General features: G+C 38.7%; 2 protein-coding genes across 2 annotated transcripts; both read right to left on the bottom strand.

Annotated features, from left to right (window-relative positions):
* Positions 1-7,888: 7,888 nt before the first annotated feature.
* TAS2R42 (taste receptor, type 2, member 42) lies at positions 7,889-8,827 on the bottom strand. Its single transcript, NM_001046633.1, is given in 1 exon segment — positions 7,889-8,827. A coding segment is annotated over 1 exon segment (939 nt).
* An 8,313-nt stretch (positions 8,828-17,140) lies between these two features.
* Positions 17,141-18,150, bottom strand: LOC100140395 (taste receptor type 2 member 42). Its single transcript, XM_059887060.1, is given in 2 exon segments — positions 17,141-17,564; positions 17,566-18,150. Coding segments are annotated over 2 exon segments (930 nt in total). The 3' UTR covers positions 17,141-17,219.
* Between the last annotated feature and the right edge of the window lie 207 nt (positions 18,151-18,357).

Here is an 18,357-nt window from a genome sequence, read left to right as displayed (position 1 = left end):
AGGTGGCATAATTCTGATCAAGAAAGGAAAAAACTTGTTTATGCAGTGTAGCTGAAAAAAATTCTAAGAAGTAGAGACTATTAAAATTTAACTGTGAAGGGAGACATAATGATCATAGTAAACACATAACCTAAGTGATTACTTGGCAAAAAAACATAGCATCGCTATCAATAGTTTTTAAAGTTATTAACATTTTTTAATATTTTATTGAGCTTTTAATATTAGGAACTATGAAAACTTATTTACTTATATGGTCATAATCCTTGTGTGTACCCTACGAGGAAGATACTTTCACCATCATTTTTCAGATAAGGAAACTAGGATTTCGTGAGGTTGAGTCTGTTTCCAAGGTCATAGTAACTGGCCAAACCACAAGTGAATCTCAGGTTTATTCCTAAAGATACATTTGATAAGGAATTCAATTTTTTTTAACTATAGGTAATTATTTTCATTGGAAAAGACCCTGATGCTGGGAAAGACTGAGGGCAGGAGTAGGGACAGCAGAGAATGAGGTGGTTGGATAGCATTACTGACTCAGTGGACATGAGTTTGAGCAAACGGAGATTGTGAAAGATAGGGGAGCCTGATGTGCTGCAGTCCATGGGGCAGCCAAGAGTTGGACATGACTTACTGACTGAAAAACAACAACAGCAATTCTGAATAATCCCATTGCTTTTCTCAGATTCTCAAACAAAAGTATTATCTATGTAATACTTCAGGACATCTTTTCTTAAATATAATTATTGAGGGCCTTTTGTATTAGAATATATTTAACATTATTTGAGAGCTTTCCTTGAGGCTCAGCTGGTAAAGAATCTGCCTGCAATGTGAGAGACATGGGTTCGATCCCCAGGTTGGGAAGACACCCTGGAGAAGGGGAAGGTTACCCACTCCAGTATTCTGGCCTGGATAATTCCATGAACTGTGTAGTTCATGGGGTCATAAAGAGTTGGACACGACTGAGCGACTTTCACTAACAATATTTGATTGGCTCAGATGGTAAAGAATATGCCTGCAATGTGGGGTACCCAGGTTCGATCCCTGCTCAGGAAGATCCCCTAGAGAAGGGAATGGCAACCTACTTCAGTATTCTTGAGTGGAAAAACGGGGTCACAAATAGTTGGACACAATTTAGCAACTGAACAGTAACAACAATTCTGAATAATCCAGTTACTTTTCTCAGATTCTCAAACAAAAGTATAACCCAAATAATATTTGAGGATATCTTTAAAATATAATTGTTGAGAGTCTTTTGTGTTAGAATATATTTAACATTATTTGTTAGGGCTTCTGTCCTGGCTCAGGTGTTAAAGAATCTGCCTGCAATGTGGGAGACCCGGGTTTGGTCTCTGGATCAGGAAAATCCCCTAGAGAAGGAAATGGCAACCCACTCCAGTATTCTTGCCTGGGAAATCCCATAGAGAGAGGAGTCTGATGGGCTACAGTCCATGGGGTCACAAAGAGTAAGGCATGACTGAAGGACTAACACTGACTTTTTAACATTATTTGATTTGTAAATTCAAGTGTTTTATACTCTGATGCCTACAGCCATTTGGCCTATTTGTGGAGAAGAGCGGGGAAGATGATGGAAGAGACAGAGGAAAGGACATTTCCCCTAGGATGGAAAGAAAACACTTTCCTTCCCATGATGTAGGTAGAGATCAGTTACAAACATAAATTTTGAAGCTGAATCATCAATGTCCTAAGGAGACCTAACTAAATTTCCTGTTAAAATTTCTGCAGTCCTGTTTTAATGGGGACTTTTCCTGGTGCATCAGCAGTATTTGATAGAGTCAAGAAAAAAATAGGACTTACACATGGAGACATACAGGGGTGGCAGAATAGAAAGCTTATGAGTATAGGGACAAAAGAAGGAGAGGGAAGTCCTAATGCCTGGAAGGTAGTCTGGGGAGTAGATTTGAAATGTTCCAAACAACTGGACCAAGAAAAAAACCCCTGCAAGAACTGTCAGAATTTTCAACACTTGGGCTGGATTGAGTCACATCAAGTCTACTTTTTGAATTACCCTGAGTGTGGGAACTACCTGGAAATTTCAACAAGAGCCTGGATGTTTCCCAGCAGGGTTTCTACCAGATCAGGTCATGAATCTTTTCGCAGCTGAAGCCAACTCCTCCCCACTTCTGCTTCTCACTGATAGGGATCTGGGCATTGCTCTTAGAGGAGCTGAAAGGCCAAAGGACATTCCTGAGTGCCTACAACTAATGACGAAACAATAGAATTCTTAGTAAAGTACATCAGAGGGCACTCCTGCCAGTTTCTGTCCTAGTTAGGGATCTACAGTGAGCATTAGAAATTCCTGGTCATCCTTAATGGCTTTCAAGGACCAAGTGGGTTTACTCACAGCAAGCTGGGTGAAGTGCCATCAATGAACAATAAGGAGGAATAGAGGCCTTCCATATATTGAGTGAGGGAGAGTGGGTATACTTTTTCATGCAAATCAAAATGAGGAAAAATAAATCATCACACCACCAAAAAGCAAAAACCACTAAGGAAATGCTGTACTATACTTAGAACATCTGACTCTGAAATCATTGGCATGGTAGTATAGATTGTGTCCAGCAGATAAAGAAACAAAAAAGATGTTTTTAAAAAAAGCTGTTTTTTAAAAGTCTGTTTTAGCTTTTTAACTGATAAAACATCTCAAACCGCAGTCAAGGAGGAATACAGTTAACAGAGGCCTTAAAATTTAGAGGTTAAGCTAAATCTGTATAGAAGGAAAAGAAGATATTTTAGAACTCATTTAAACATGGGACTAAGAAATAGAGGTACTAATATACAAGTTAAGATAGTGTCTTAGTCTTCTGAAACAGAAAACTATGTATCTAGTTATCTATGTTGGTATGCCTCCAAAATTGAAAATAACCCATCTGTCACCTGTGCTTTTTTTCCCTCCAAAAAATGTATATTGTCTAAATTGACCAAACCAACCACCTGATCCATTTTATAAATGAAGGTTTGTTACAGACAATCCAGCCCAAAGCATAGATCTCTATACACAGCACTAACCAAGGTCAAAGTGGGTGGACTGTGGAAGAATGGGTTTTTCTGGTGTCCCTTTGGCTTCTGTATTTCAGTTTGAAAGTTATAAAAGTCTCTGGCTCAGAGGACCTGAGGTTTAACCAACAGCAGCGGACAAAATACCTGAACAATCACAGATTCAGCATTCTGTATTAGTCTGTGCAGATTTCTGCTGGGATCTCTCCTTTCAGTAAAGTTCAGGACAGCATGGCTTGAACACTAAAATATCTTTACAGTTTAAGTTCTAGCCTCTTTTGACATTGGGGGCTTCCCTGGTAACTCAGCTGATAAAGAATCTGCCTGCAATGCAGGAGACCCCTGTTCAATTCCTGAGTCGGGGAGATCCTCTGGAGAAGGCATTGGCTACACACTCCAGTATTCTTGGGCTTCCCTGGTGGCTCAGCTGATAAAAAATCCACCTGCAGTGTGGGAGACCTGGGTTCGATCCCTGGGTTGGGAAGAGCCACTGGAGAAGGGAACGGCTACCCACCTCAGTATTCTGGCCTGGAGAATTCCTGGACTGTATAGTCCATGGGGTTGCAAAGAGTCGGGACACCACTGAGCAACTTTCACTTTCACTTGACATCAGAAACAGCTTATTTGCAACACTCCTGATCTTAGGTGTGGGCAAACTGAAAAAACAAACAAACAAACAAAATTCTCTACACCGAGACTATAAAAAGTTTATTTTGGAGGGAAGTGATCAGCAGGCAAACATTGACAATCGTTTTATTTTCCCAATAATTTGGTTCCAGTGTAGAATCCAGCACTCTCCAGATTGCATGAGACCAGCTATGAATGTGATACTAGTAGCTTTTCTTGGGTCAAGACTGGGGTCTCTAACACAGGCTGTGCCATGGTAAGGAGAGGCACAGAGTTGTGTTTTGTTTCGTTTTTAATTTTTTGGACTATAATTGGTTTACAGCCTTGTATTAGTTTCTGCTGTACAACAAAGTGATATATTCTCTCTTTTTAAAATTTCCTTCCCCTTTTTAGATGTCCTTTCCTTCATTGATAATATAGGTTGCCACAGAGCATTTACTAGAGTTCCCTGTGATATCCCATAGGTTCTTGTTATCTGTTTTATAAGTGTGTGTGTACTAGTCTCTCAGTCGTGTCTGACTCTTTGCGACCGCATGGACTGTAGCCCTCCAGGCTCTTCTGTTCTTGAAATTCTTCAAACAAGAATACTGGAGTGGGTTGCCATTCCCTTCTCCAGAGGATCTTTCCAACCCAGGGATGGAACCCAGATCTTCTGCATTGCAGGTGGATTCTTTTACCATCTGAACCATCAGGGAAGTCCATTTTATACATAACAGTGTGTATATGTCAATCCCAATCTTCCAGTACATCCCACCCTGCTCCCCCCCCCCACCCCTTGATATCCATTTGGTGTTCTCTACATTGAGAGGCACAGAGTTTAATCTCTAAATGCCAGTTTAATAGGGAGAAGACACAAAATACATTGGTAGCCACTGTCTGACCTATTCTCCAGGCTCTATCTTTTATAGTCATTTTTCTGTGTGCCTATTATTTGAAATAGGCTCCTACTTCTTACAGCTTATCTCTCCAAGATTAGTACATGAGAAAGAAGGATTTAATCCTAATGAGACATTTGCTGCTAAATCGCCTCATAAGCATCCAGGGCTATGCATAGTTGCTTGAATCTATTTTTTAATCTTAGTCAATAAAGAAAAGTTTAGTAACACTGAAATGCAAATCTAAAAAACTAAAATTGTGCTTCTTATAAGTACAAAGGAATTTTTAGCTTTTTTTACTGAAAGGAATTCTAAATCAAAGTATCCTCCATATTGAATTTAAATATAACCAGTATAATTAGAATTTCACCTTTCCTAAAACAAGGTAATTCCAGTGACAATCATTAGGAAATTCAAGTTTTCTTTCACTTTTATTGAAATATACTTGACACAGCACTCGATAAGTTTAAGGTATACACATAACAATCTAACTTACATATATTGCAAAATGATTACCACAATAAGTTTAGTTAACATCCATCATCTAGTAAGAATACAAAAAAAAGATATATTTTCTCCTGTGATGAGAACTTTTGTAATCTACTCTCTAAGCAGCTTTCAAATTTACCATGCAACAGTGTTAATTATAGTCATCATTTTATACATTACTTTGCTACCACTTATTTATCTTACAACTGGAAGTTTGTACGTTTTGACCATCTTAATCTACTTCACCCACCCAAGAAACTTCTTATATAGTGTCCAACATAATGAATACAGCTAAGAAATCTAAATCTTTATGCTGCTGCTGCTGCTAAGTCGCTTCAGTTGTGTCCGACTCTTTGCGACCCCATAGACGGCAGCCCACCAGGCTCCACCATCCCTAGAATTCTCCAGGCAAGAACACTGGAGTGGGTTGCCATTTCCTTCTCCAATGCATGAAAGTGAAAAAATAAAGTGAAGTTGCTCGTGTCCGACTCCTAGCAACCCCATGGACTGCAGCCTACTAGGCCCCTCCGTCCATGGGATTTCCCAGGCAAGAGTACTGGAATGGGTAGCCATTGCCTTCTCCACTAAATCTTTATAGACCTGCATATACATGTATCATCATCTCCTCATCATCCTTAACATCAGAGCACACCATCGCTCAGTTCCCTGGAGTAAGGGTACACTTAACAAAGCCCTTATGCTTCCTAGTGTCAGACCTGACCTACTGCTCCATCAAAATCAACTTATAACCACATATTTTCATATATTTCATAAATATTTTCAACATTTATTTTCTGGTTTGCTGGGTGAGTGTTTGTTTTTTTGCTTCTACCATTGAAAAATTATGGCAATTCTAGCAAAGATTTCTTCTTTTTTTATGGTTTTTTTGGGGGGGGGGTGGGGTTTCCCAGGTGGCCCAGTGGTAAAGAATCTGCCAGCCAATGCAGCAGATGCAGGAGACTTGGGTTCAATCCTTGAGTCAGGAAGACTCTATGGAGTAGGAAATGGCAGCCCACTCCAATATTCTTGCCTGGAAAATTCCATGGACAGAGGAAACTGGTGGGTTATAGTCCATAGAGCCTCAAAGAGTTAGACACCACTGAGCAACTGAGCACCACCAATGTCATTAACAAGCACACATTTGCCACATGCTGGTCTTAAGATGCATATACATTTTCAGCTGCTTTTATTTTATTTTAATTATTATAAACATCAACTCAGCACTACACATACACAACATACACACACACACACACCCATAAACATGTCCAAAAATTCTACAAACAGGTGACATTCTCCTGTAAATTTCCCTTTCTGTTTTTACCCCTAGTAAATTGTTTTTGTTCTCTTTGACAAGCGACATTATTGTTCATACAATTCTTATACACACACACCCCCACACACACCCCCACACTCACACACACCCCCACACACAAATTTGATATCAAAGTATGATTTTGATCCATGTAAAGTAGACAGAAAAATATTAAGTAGACAGAAAAGTATCATTATACACAGGATAATTATACAGTCTCTTTTTATAGGTTCAGTTAATTTTTTTCTTATTCTACAAGGTACTGGCTAGTCTAGCTTGGATTCCTAATATTAGTCTGCTCCTTTTTCTAAAAGATATGTTGGCCAAGTCAGCTACGAAATGCCACTTGCCATCTATCTCCATAAGGATTAAATCATCTACTGTTGCAGCTGCTGATTTTCGAGATTCCCTAAAGGAGTTCAGGGTGGAAAACAGAAATAAGGTACTCTGAGCTCAGGGAAAAACCGGCAGAACAGGTCTTCAGATAGTTAGATATTTTCAGGAGACAACTTTATGAGCGCCTAGTTCTTGTATCTCCTCATATGTAAAAAACACTAAAATCCTTCATGGTGACGACGCTCTGTGTGACTAGCAGAAACATTCTGCAAAAACCCTGCTTGATTGCATATATTCCCCCTTTACCAAAATCACCTCTGCACTGACGTTCTCCCCTGCCGCTTTGGAGCAGTCTCTCAGAGCTACCTGAGGTGCTGAATCGAGGGCTACTGTCCTCATTTTGCCCTAAGAAAAACCTAACTTGCAAAATTCACACTGTGCATTTTTTTAAGTCGACAGCCATTTTAAGGTTCTGTGCTTTCAACATTTTTAGCCCTTCATTTATCTATTGTTTATAATTCAGCTTCTTTATTTTTCATTTGGGGCTTTCTTGGTGTTCACTGCTGTGCAGGCTTTGCTCTAGATGCGGAGAGTGGGCTTCTCATTGTGCTGGCTTCCCTGGTTGCAGAACACGGGCTCTAGGGTGCACAGCCTTCAGCAGTTGCAGCACAGGGGTTCAGAAGTTGCGGCTTCCAGGCTCCAGGACACAGGCTCAATAGTTGTGTGCAAGGGCCCAGTTGCTCCATGACATGTGGGACCTTCCCCTGTCAGGGACTCAACCCGTGTCTCCTGCATTGGCAGGCAGACTCTCCACCACTGAGCCACCAGGGAAGCCCCCTTGATTTATTTATAGCTTAATATTATACAAATATTTAACCTGCTCTACCTTGCAAAGGATGGGCATGTCCAAATGATTGTGTATTTGTCCTTATATATTCAGTGGTAAACATACACCCATTTTTTGATTAGTAGAACTGTTAAGATGACCATGATGCTTGCTTTGTAAAACATCGATTCACCTCTGTGAGTAGATTGTTAGTTTATAGGCCATTCTAGGGAAAGTTTCTGATGCTCAGTGGAATTTACCAATACAATATTATAAAGTTAAAAAATAAAATAAAATAAAAAATTTTTTAAAGGAATCCAGTAAGAAAAACAGAAGTTAAAAATGAGTCTTTACTGTCTCTTGATTAATTCAATGCTCTTGGACTATAGAAAATTCTGGATAAATCTATGAAGCTAAAGATTTCACTCTTTTCGGGTGGCAGTTAAGATACCACAGTAGTCGTAAGGCATTCTGTCTCAGCTTGCTATTTCCCAAAATTAGGATAAAGGAGTGGCTTGAAGGAAAAACAGTCGAAGTTAACACAACCACCAATTGGGCCAGACGTCCCTGCAGTTTAAGGAAAACCCAAGCTATTAATAGGATGGAAGAGACATGAATGATGAAGAGGAAGAGGAAAGACATCACGATTTTCATGGCTCTTTTATGGGCCTCTGTGCTGAGATCCTTTGAGCTGGGGTTGAACTGCAAATTCCTGATGTGTCTCATCAAGGAGAGAACTAAGAGGAGCAGTGAGGTCAGGGACAGAAGAAAGGGGATTAAGTTGATGAAGTTAAAAACAATCAACTGGTGAAGATAATGAGTTTCACTTACATCTGAGGACCACGTTGAGTTTCTTACATATATTTTGTAGCTGTTAGTTAAGATATGACTAAGTGTATATATTGATTCATAATTCAAAAACAGTAAGGACAAAGACCCCAAGAGAAGCACCAGTACCACACTACGAATTCGCCACCGCAGCCAAGTGAAGCAGGGGTGGGAGAAGTTGGCTACTTTAAAGAAGTAGAAAACACTTAGACAGGTGGCAAACCAGGTAGCTAGGTGATTGGACAATATCCAAAAACTACTAACAACTTTTGTTAGTTTATCAATGGCATATAGGTGTGGCCATAGTACCAATAAAAATGAGTCACATAGTATTACCCAAAGTTGACTGATTCTGGAGATAGCCAGGCCTGTGAGGATGCAGTCAGCTGATGAGAGCTTTTGTCTCTTCACCAGGTCAATGCAGTTAACTAGTACAATGAACCCATTCCCCAAAATTCCAATCAGGAATCCTCCTATTGTTGCTGCTAGAAAAGTGTTTTCAATTCCAGATGGCATTTCTGTAGAAAGAATCCAGAAAGCTAACACTATTTTTCACTGGTTTTTTTCTTGCTGCTGTTGCTGTCCAAGTGTTGTAGAACGATACCCAGTTTGATCTTTTTCAAAAATGCTTAATGAACCTCAGATACCATCTCACATATCTTCATAAAGATCTTTCTCTTTTATTCCAGCCGAAGTTCTGAAATTTATGCAAGGAGATCCACTCCCATAGCTCTAAATGGAAAACTTGAATTTTGCTTTCAATCAGCTACTGATTTCCAGATTAAGCAGTGAATGTGCCCACTCATCATTGGTGCTGGCATCAATTTTCTACTTGTGGAGACATCTGGAAAAGGAAAATCAGGTATGCAAACATGCAAATGTGAGACAGATTTCTTTACACTCATTTGTACTTCCTTTCTCAACTCATGTTTCTCAATTTTAACAGTAGTTTCAGAAAATAACCTCCGAAATAGAATCATTGTTCATGGATTTCATTTAATAATATCCATAACATTTCAGATACTGTTACAGATGAAAGAAACATAATAAAGAGAAGTAATATATAGGATATCACAGAGTTACAGAAGAAATAACTTTAAATAAACTATTTCTGATGTATATGACAAAAACTTGACCAAAATGCAGTTGTAACACTGAGGATAGTGTTACAAAATCTATAGTTGATAGTTAATTCTCGTTTCCTAAGGACAAAGACAACTGGCTTAGGGTTTGAAGCTACTTAAGATTTCTTGAAGAAATAGATTAAAAGGGAAGTGATCTTCCAGATAATGTGCAAAGGTACCAAAATCACACCTCTATCTGAGCTCCTACTGTGGATTTTTGAACTTTGTTTCCAAGGAGCTACTGCCTATTTGATTCTGAATTAGCTATCATCAACTGAGAGGACAAAATACTAAGAAAAAAGCCAAAAAAAGCTAGTGATGGATGAATAGGAGATAGGTTCTCCTTTTCATTAATTCTGCTTTTGATAAAATTCTTCATCTCATAAAAAACCGATTTATAAGTAAACTGTATTTTCACTTCAACTAACAACTAACTCTAATACAATGGTTTACAACCTTGACTGTAAACTGGAGCCTCCCTCCCACCGCCCACCCCATCTCATCCCTCTATTTCATCACAGAACCCCAAGCCCATTGAGCCAACTCTGACTGTGGTTGACAAACAACCTACTTCATGTCCATCTCAGCCTCTCTGTGTGATGCAAGGCACTCACCTGGGCTGAAACTACCTGTGGGAGTCCTCACAGACATTTCCCCACCAGCCAGTGTTGCCTCCGGACTGGCTGTTTTGGTTCTTATTATGATTGCAAGACCCACCTCAGTAGCAACCATCAGGTAAAAAGCAAAGTTTATTACTCACAGATCCAGAGGGTACATGACACATCCAGGGCCATACGGTGAAGTCATAAGGAGAGAGGAAGAAAGCACCTGGGACTCTGCCTTTCAAGGGTTGAGGGTAGGGTGCCTAGGGTTTCACAAGTTCACTCTTTAATGGTGAAATTAAAATGTAAGAGAGGGAATTAGGGCTCTTTAGGGGAGGAATGGAGTCACTTGAGTGAATGGTCAGTTATCTAGTTTACCTGGCATTTTCTAAAGGGGAAACTTCATGGGTTGGGGGCAACCTGGCATCTTATCTAGGTGTTGATTAGTACTTACAGACAGCTGGCAGTATGTCCTGTCAAGATGGAGCCTTTAGGACCTCCTTGGTGGTCCAACAGTTTCACTGCCGAGGGAGTGGTTTCAATCCCTGGTTAGAGAGCTAAGATCCCACAAACCACATAGCCCAGCCAATAAAAGTAAAAGACAGAGGTCCTAGAGATGGATGCCTCAGCAATCAAAAGCTTATTGTCAGGCACTTATATTATATGACCTTAGTCACCTTGGCAGTCACCTACACTCCATGAGGAAAGGAACTATTTTCTGTCATCCACTGATATCTTTCCAATTCCTAGAATAAGGAGGGCCTGGCAAATAGAAGGCCCTCAATAACTATTTGTCCAGTGAATGAATGCTAACTCGGTTGGTAATCTTATTGAGAACACAGAAAAAGAGAAAATGAGTTAAGACTTGATGGTGAAGCTAGTATTAGAGCAAGAAAAGATGGAAACCCTTTAAAGCTAGAGACAGTTTTGTAACATATGAACTCATGAGAGATTTCTGTACTCACCTGAAATAACCAACACCACTCTTTAGTCTTCTGGTTCAAATCAGAAGTCATACTGAATCATCAAGGTCATTGTACACATCTGGCAACCAAGATGTGGGAGTTTTTGAAAGAGAACTACTTTAAGCCCAAAGATTTGAAAATGGGTAGAAAACTCTAGATTTTGTGGCAGGGGAGCAAGAAGGCCTAGAGATCACTGATGTTTTCAGAAATGCTCTGACCTGGTATAGAAGGCTACCTGAGAAGCAGACTTCACTGATAGGTGTGGCTTAGCAGTGACAAAAAACAGACAGCAAATCAGCCAATAGGTGCTCAGTCATTAAAAAACACTTGAGTTCATAGTTATACACTTTACACTAAAGGAGAAACTCAGTCTAAAGGATATAATAACAAATTTAAAATCACAAGTGCCATACGCTATAAGTTAAATTCAAAGTCCAAGGTAACAATCACAGTTTAAAAAAATCTACATAACTGCAGAACTATCTCAGTTCCTGGGGAACTGCCTTTATATCCTTTATTCTTACAATGATTGATTTATACATGCAAAAGAAAGTGCTATGGTATGTTTAAATGAAAAGCATATTGTTGCAAAAATTTTAGGTAGATAATGATTCATTAAATTTATGTATATGCTATAATAACAATCCAAACTAATCAGTCTAAACTTACCATAATGACTATAATTGAAGTCAGTAAATTTGTGAACACTGAGTTTCTAGTTGTCAATAGGAAGAATCACATTTCATCCAAGAAATAGTGAGAAAACACATTGAGAGAAGCTAAAGCAGAGGATATGAGGGAAGGCCTGTAGGGAAGGTCCTGTGGGGGCCTTTTCCCTTCCCTGAGCCCACACATTTAGATTTCCTGATAGTCTCAGACATGAGGCAGAATTAGAGGAGAATAAAGTTTATTAGAGTGGGAGACGCTATTAGAACAGTGGGCCAGCTCAAGGAAGAACCAACAAAGAGTCCGACAGTTGCAAAGGGTTGGACACGCCTGAGTGACTGAACTGAATAGTCTCAGAGAAGCCAGCAAATTCTCCCCTAGTTGTGATGCTCTCTGATCCTGTTAATAGAAAGATGTCCCATTTATTTGCAAGCAAAGAAATAGCCTCCTAATTCTTTTTGAATCACAACTTAGAGCTTCCACACATTGACCTTAACAATCACTTCTTTTCTAGTCACTAAATGAAAGCACTAGCCTTTGTGTTTTTCAGGTAAAAGGGATCTTCAGTGTTTCTTTGCCTTCAGTGTTTCTAGGACAAGAAGCAGTCAACTGGGACCAGGGCCACAGCTTGAAGGGACAAAGATTTAATCATTCATACCTGAAGGATATTTGCTCAGCTTAATCACTACTGTGGCGCTCCCAAGGTGGCACAGTGGTAAAGAATCAACCTGCCAATGCAGAAGAATCAGGAGATGCAGGTTCAATCCCTGGGTTGGGAAGATCCCCTAGAAAAGGAAATGGCAACTCATTCCAGTATTCTTGTCTGAGAAATGCCATGGACAGAGGAACCTGGAGGGCTACAGCCCATAGTGTCGCAAAAAGTCAGACACAACTGAGCACAGGGCACAAGCACACAATCCCTACTGTCTGCAAACATCTCTTGTTTCCTGGTACATTTTTGTTTCACTTAGAATTCTTTTCATTTTTGTAACTGAGGTTACAAAATTAGGTTTTGCTATTAGGTTTCTTTTCTCCCCAAAATCTTTAAAGGGCAAATATATCCCCTGATTCCTCCTCATGGCAAAACTAAGACAATCTAACTTAATAAATTCCCATACTGGTAACCGTTAGTATCTCAAACTCAAAGTAAGAATGCTATGCTATGCTAAGTCACTTCAGTCGTGTCCGACTCTGTGCGACCACATAGACGGCAGCCACCAGGCTCCCCCGTCCCTGGGTTTCTCCAGGCAAGAACACTGGAGTGGGCTGCCATTTCCTTCTCCAATGCATGAAAGTGAAAAGTGAAAGTGAAGTCACTCAGTCGTGTTCGACTCTTAGTGACCCCATGGATTGCAGCCTAACAGGCTCCTCCATCCATGGGATTTTCCAAGCAAGAGTAATGGAGTGGGGTGCCATTGCCTTCTCTGCAAAGTAAGAATAGTTGTGCTTTTTTTTTTTTTTTTTTTTAGTTTTCTGAGGTTGCATTTATATTGGTGTCCAAGGAGATAAAAAAGGCTCCCCTACATATGTTCCTCAAATAAATCAAAAAAATCTTTCAAATCAATTTGTTTTTGTAATGATTGGTCTTAAGGTCCTTAATAGAACATAGATTACTCTAGACAACATATCCAGTGTCTTATATGACAGAATTGAGAATGACTGTGTGATAAGCAAGCACCTCTTCAAAGGATGTCCCTGGCTCAGAGGACATGGAATCTAATCAGGATCTTGCTAGGAGAAGCCACCTATTGAGAGAGAACAGATAAATGACATGAGACATTAGGAAATCTGCACACCTCTTTCTCAGACATCAGTGAAGTTATGTGTTTCTATCTGATCTGCACATTCAGCAGGGTTCAAGAAAACATGCCCTGATGTGCTTGATTTATGTCTTACCAGATGGGCTGCCCAGGTGGTGCTAGTGGTGAAGAATCCACCTGCAATGCAGGAGACTTCAGATATTTAGTTGGATCACTGGGTGGGGAAGATCCCCTGGAGAAGAAAATGGCAAGCCACTCCAGTATTCTTGCCTGGAGAATCCGCATGGACAGAGGAGCCTGGAGGGCTACAGTCCATGGGGTTGCAAAGAGTCAGACACGACTAAAGCGACTAAAAATGAACTGACTTCAGCACTAGTCTTACGGATCAATGATAACACTCTTCCATCCATAAAAAGTTTATTTTTCCCCTCCTACAAGTTGCCTGAGTGAACAAACTGAAATGAAAATGATTACACCCAGATTCTTAAAATGAACATTTATTTGATGGATGAAAAAAGGGTGGTTAGTGAGAAATCAGTGTTAATCTCCCTCTTACCCCAACATTTTTTGTCACAGGGTAGGTTATTATCTGGAGAAGGAAATGGCAACACAGTCCAGTATCCTTGCCTAGAGAGTCCTGTGAACAGAGGAGCCTGGTGGGCTGCTGTCCATAGGGTCACACAGAGTCGGACATGATTGAAGCAACTTAGCAGCAGCAGCAGCAGGTTATTATCATTCAGTCTTTCTTCTCCAGATTGCATGGGACCAGCAACATACATATTGGGAGTGGCTGTTCTTGTATTGTGGCTTGTCTGCCACTGAGTCACCCACAGAGGCTCTTTTCACAGGGCTGCCAAGCTTGATCTCATCTGCTGTTCAAGCATACTGCTTATAATATCTATACATCAATTGTAATTACTCTAGCCTATGGCCTGGTCTTTTATTAGTCCTTTGGTATACTTCTTTTACAAAAATAGGGCTCTGTTCCTTATAATTCCATCTTCCTAAGGTTGCTGCAGAAGTATGGGCTTACTCCTAGTTAGACATTTACACTGAAGGTTCACTTATTAGAAGCAAAGTTTGCTTATTATTTGATATACTTTACCAAAGAGAAATTTAGTAACTAAAAAAACAAAGGTAAAACTTAGATGTTACTTTTGGTTATTATCTTATAAAGAGTGCAAGATTATCTTTAAGTAATTTATATGAAAGGCTATCCAAGACAAAACAAACTCAGCTAAATGTATTCAGCTCGATTTGTACATTACTTTTTACCAATCCAAGATAACTACAATGATAATCTTTGGTAAAATACTAAGTTAGTGTCCAAAACAATGTATGTACATTTTATTTTGTAAAATGAAAGTTACTTTTTATAATAGACACTCTATTTTTTTTTAAACTTTATTTTGTTAGAGTATAGCCGATTAATGTTGTGATAGTTTCAGGCAGATGGCAAAGTAACTCAGTCATACATATACATGTATCCATTTTCCCCCAAACTTTCCTCCTATCCAGTCTGCTACATAGCATTGAGCAAGACACTCTATTTCTTATCATTAAAACCATCATCAGAATCATTATTGTAACTGATACATAAAAGCACCACAGAGTCTAGATGTGCTAGCCGTTTCAGTTCATTTCAATTCAGTTCAGCTGCTCAGTCATGTCCGACTCCCAACCTCATGGACCTCAGCACGCCAGGCCTCCATGTCCATCACCAACTCCCAGAACTTACTCATATTCATGTCCATTGAGTCGGTGATGCCATCCAACCATCTCATCCTCTGTCATCCCCTTCTCCTCCTGCCCTGAATCTTTCCCAGCATCAGGGTCTTTTCAAATGAGTCAACTCTTCACATCAGGTGGCCAAAATATTGGAGTTTCAGCTTCAACATCAGTCCTTCCAAAGAACACTCAGGACTGATATCCTTTAGGATGGACTGGTTGGATCTCCTTGCAGTCCAAGGGACTCTCAAGAGTCTTCTCCAACACCACAGTTCAAAAGCATCAATTATTAGGTGCTCAGCTTTCTTTATAGTCCAACTCTCACATCCATACATGACCACTGAAAAAACCATAGCCTTGACTAGATGGACCTTTTTTGGCAAAATAATGTCTCTGCTAGCAATGTCTCTGTTGGCAAAGTAATGTCTCTGTTTAGTTTCCTACATATGATGTTTGAGGGTGGACATAAATATTACTAATTCTAACATCATTCCTAGCTTCAGGGAACAGCCCTAAAGCAGTGCCCTTACCTATGGCTTTATTAAGATTAACTTATAGGTCACATATTTATCACCATCTAATTGCAGCTTTTTGTTTCTTTAATACAATCTGAAGATTATATCAAAGGTAAACCTTAACAAGGATTATTTCTAATAATTTCCATTATATATACAAGTATAGGATCTGTGCAATATTAAAATTCATACCATCATTTTGAAATTTTATAGTAAACTTTTTTATCCTTAACTTTATTTACAATTTGTAGTCACCTTATATAAATTCAGATAATTTTAGTCAAAACAACACTATACACATGCACGACCAAAATTTACACTAAACATGTAATGTTCTAATAAAAAATTTCTGTGTCTTTACTATTGACCTGTTTCCATTTGTTTCTCTAAGAACTCTACTGATCAGATTACAAGAAAATGTATCTGCACAGACAAAAATATATTCTCAAACTGTAATTATGATATTTTTGTACAAGCAGTAGTGTGATTTTGAATTAAGGATAATTCTTCCATATATGTTTACTTCTATTACATAACATGATAGAAATATTGACTTCTACCACTCTGAAAATACATACCCCTTATCCTGGAATTTAGCAAAATTAGTAAGTGCCCAGATACATCATTTATGATTTGGGGTTTCAAATTAAGATTAATATTATAAGCATGTTTTGAACTTCTACTTAAATATAATTTATTTTATTTTGTACTATGAATATAATTCTTTTTTCCAAGGGAAATAAAAGCGATTTATTTGGATAGATGTCAAAAAGACTTCTGATAAAATTTCACCCTCAATCCAGATATAACCATTAATAGGCTTGGTCTAGGAGAACACTTCTTTAAGTGATAAAAACTATTGAAACCTCAAGATGGAGATGTCTGGTAACCTTGCTGTTTTTCAGTAGTGTTCTTATAACACTGATTGATGTAGGCATAAAGGATAAAGAAATATGGTAATTGATACCACATTGTAATACAAAAACAAACAAATATTGGAAAGGAAGAGGTCTTTTTCATTTTTTTGCAGATAACGTCTATATTGGCAGCAGCACTATGAATATCACTCTTATTCTGAAACATCTCATTCTTTTGTTATCAGTAAGACTCCCAATAACAATGCAAAGCCTTTTTTTCTTTTTAAGACTTTTGAGCTATGAGGTTATGTTTTTCCCACCTATGACTTTAACTGCTTAGTTAACTTTTCTATCAATATTTTATAGATCTTCTACTTAGTCAAGTTTAGGATTTATCTTAATTTCTAAAGAGTTACAAGCCTCTTCTCCCATATACGAGTTGAAATTACACACATCTTTTTCAGAAATCTAATTTGACTCTCTTTAAAAGAATATTTGAAACTTTTAAATATTGGTAACCAATGAACATGTGTGAATTATCATCAAAAGCTACCTGTTCTAGGGAAAATTTCAGTTATGCTCAACAATACCTAAAGGAACCCAAGAGGAAAAACAAAATAGTAGAAATGAAAATTAACCCTCAAAATCTCCTCATAAAGTTTTCATCTTTGAAAAGACTCTGAAAGTGTTTCTATAAAGCCAATGGATTTTGTCTTTTCAAGGAGCTTTTAAGATGCTTCAGTACCTTCAAGGCTATCTGTCTTAACTGGCTATTTCCCAGAATCAACATGAACGAGTGGCCTGAAGGAAAGACATATAGTGCTAACATGATGAACTTTGTGAACTTATTGTCCAAAAACCTATGAAACATCCAATTTGCCAATTGTGTAAAAAGAAAATGAACCATAATAAGGAGGAGGAACGACGTCACCATTTTCATGGCTCTTTTATGGGCCTTTGTGCTGAAGTCCCTGGAACCCATAAAATTGAGCTGCAAATTTCTGGTGTGTTTCACCAAGGACCAAAATAAAAAAAAACAATGAGAGCAGGGACAGAACAATAGGAATGAAATAGGAGAAACTAAGAAGACTCTCGCTTTTAATATAATGAGTTTTACTTTCAACTAAAGTCCAATTGCCTTCATTTATTAAATTCCAGAAGAGATCATTAAATGTTTCTAGCAAAAGAATATCCAAAATCAGAAAGACCAAAGAAAATGCAAGCATCGCAAGAATGACTCTGTTCATTCTCCACTTCAGCCAGAAAAAAAGAGAGTGGGAGAAATGAGCTATCTTAAGGAGATAGAAAATACTTAGACAGGTGACAAGCCAGGTAGTCAAATGATTAGATATTCTCCAAAGTAAAGTAATGGGTTTTGCTAGTTTAAAAATGGCAAATACCTGTGAATCTAGTCCCATCATAAGTGACTCCACAAAAAACACCAACAGTTGACTGATTCTGGAGATAGCCAAGCCAGTGAGAATGAAGTCAAATAAAGATGTCTTTTGGTTCTTAACGCATTCAGAGCAGAGTACCAGTCCAATGAACACATTGCCTAGAATTCCGATTAAGAATTCCACTCCTGATAGTATCAGAAAGATGGTACTCAACCCAGGGAACATTTCCACTGGAAGAAATCCAGATTTCTAATACTACCTGTCAATGAAAAAATTAGAATGAGGCTACAGCAGAATAGGATCCATTTCTGATCCTTATCTTCAGTGCTTTTATTGCAGTTCCAGTCTGAAGAAGAATTCTTGCTGTGGGATACAGTCTCATACCTAGAAAACCTTTCTGCTTTGATTGTAATGCCAATATCAATCCAGAAA

The sequence above is a fragment of the Bos taurus genome, chromosome 5 (assembly GCF_002263795.3).
Source record: "Bos taurus isolate L1 Dominette 01449 registration number 42190680 breed Hereford chromosome 5, ARS-UCD2.0, whole genome shotgun sequence".
Taxonomy (NCBI): domain Eukaryota; kingdom Metazoa; phylum Chordata; class Mammalia; order Artiodactyla; family Bovidae; genus Bos; species Bos taurus.
The sequence above is the reverse complement of the archived record's forward strand: the minus strand, read 5'-3'. Positions and strand labels throughout refer to the sequence as shown.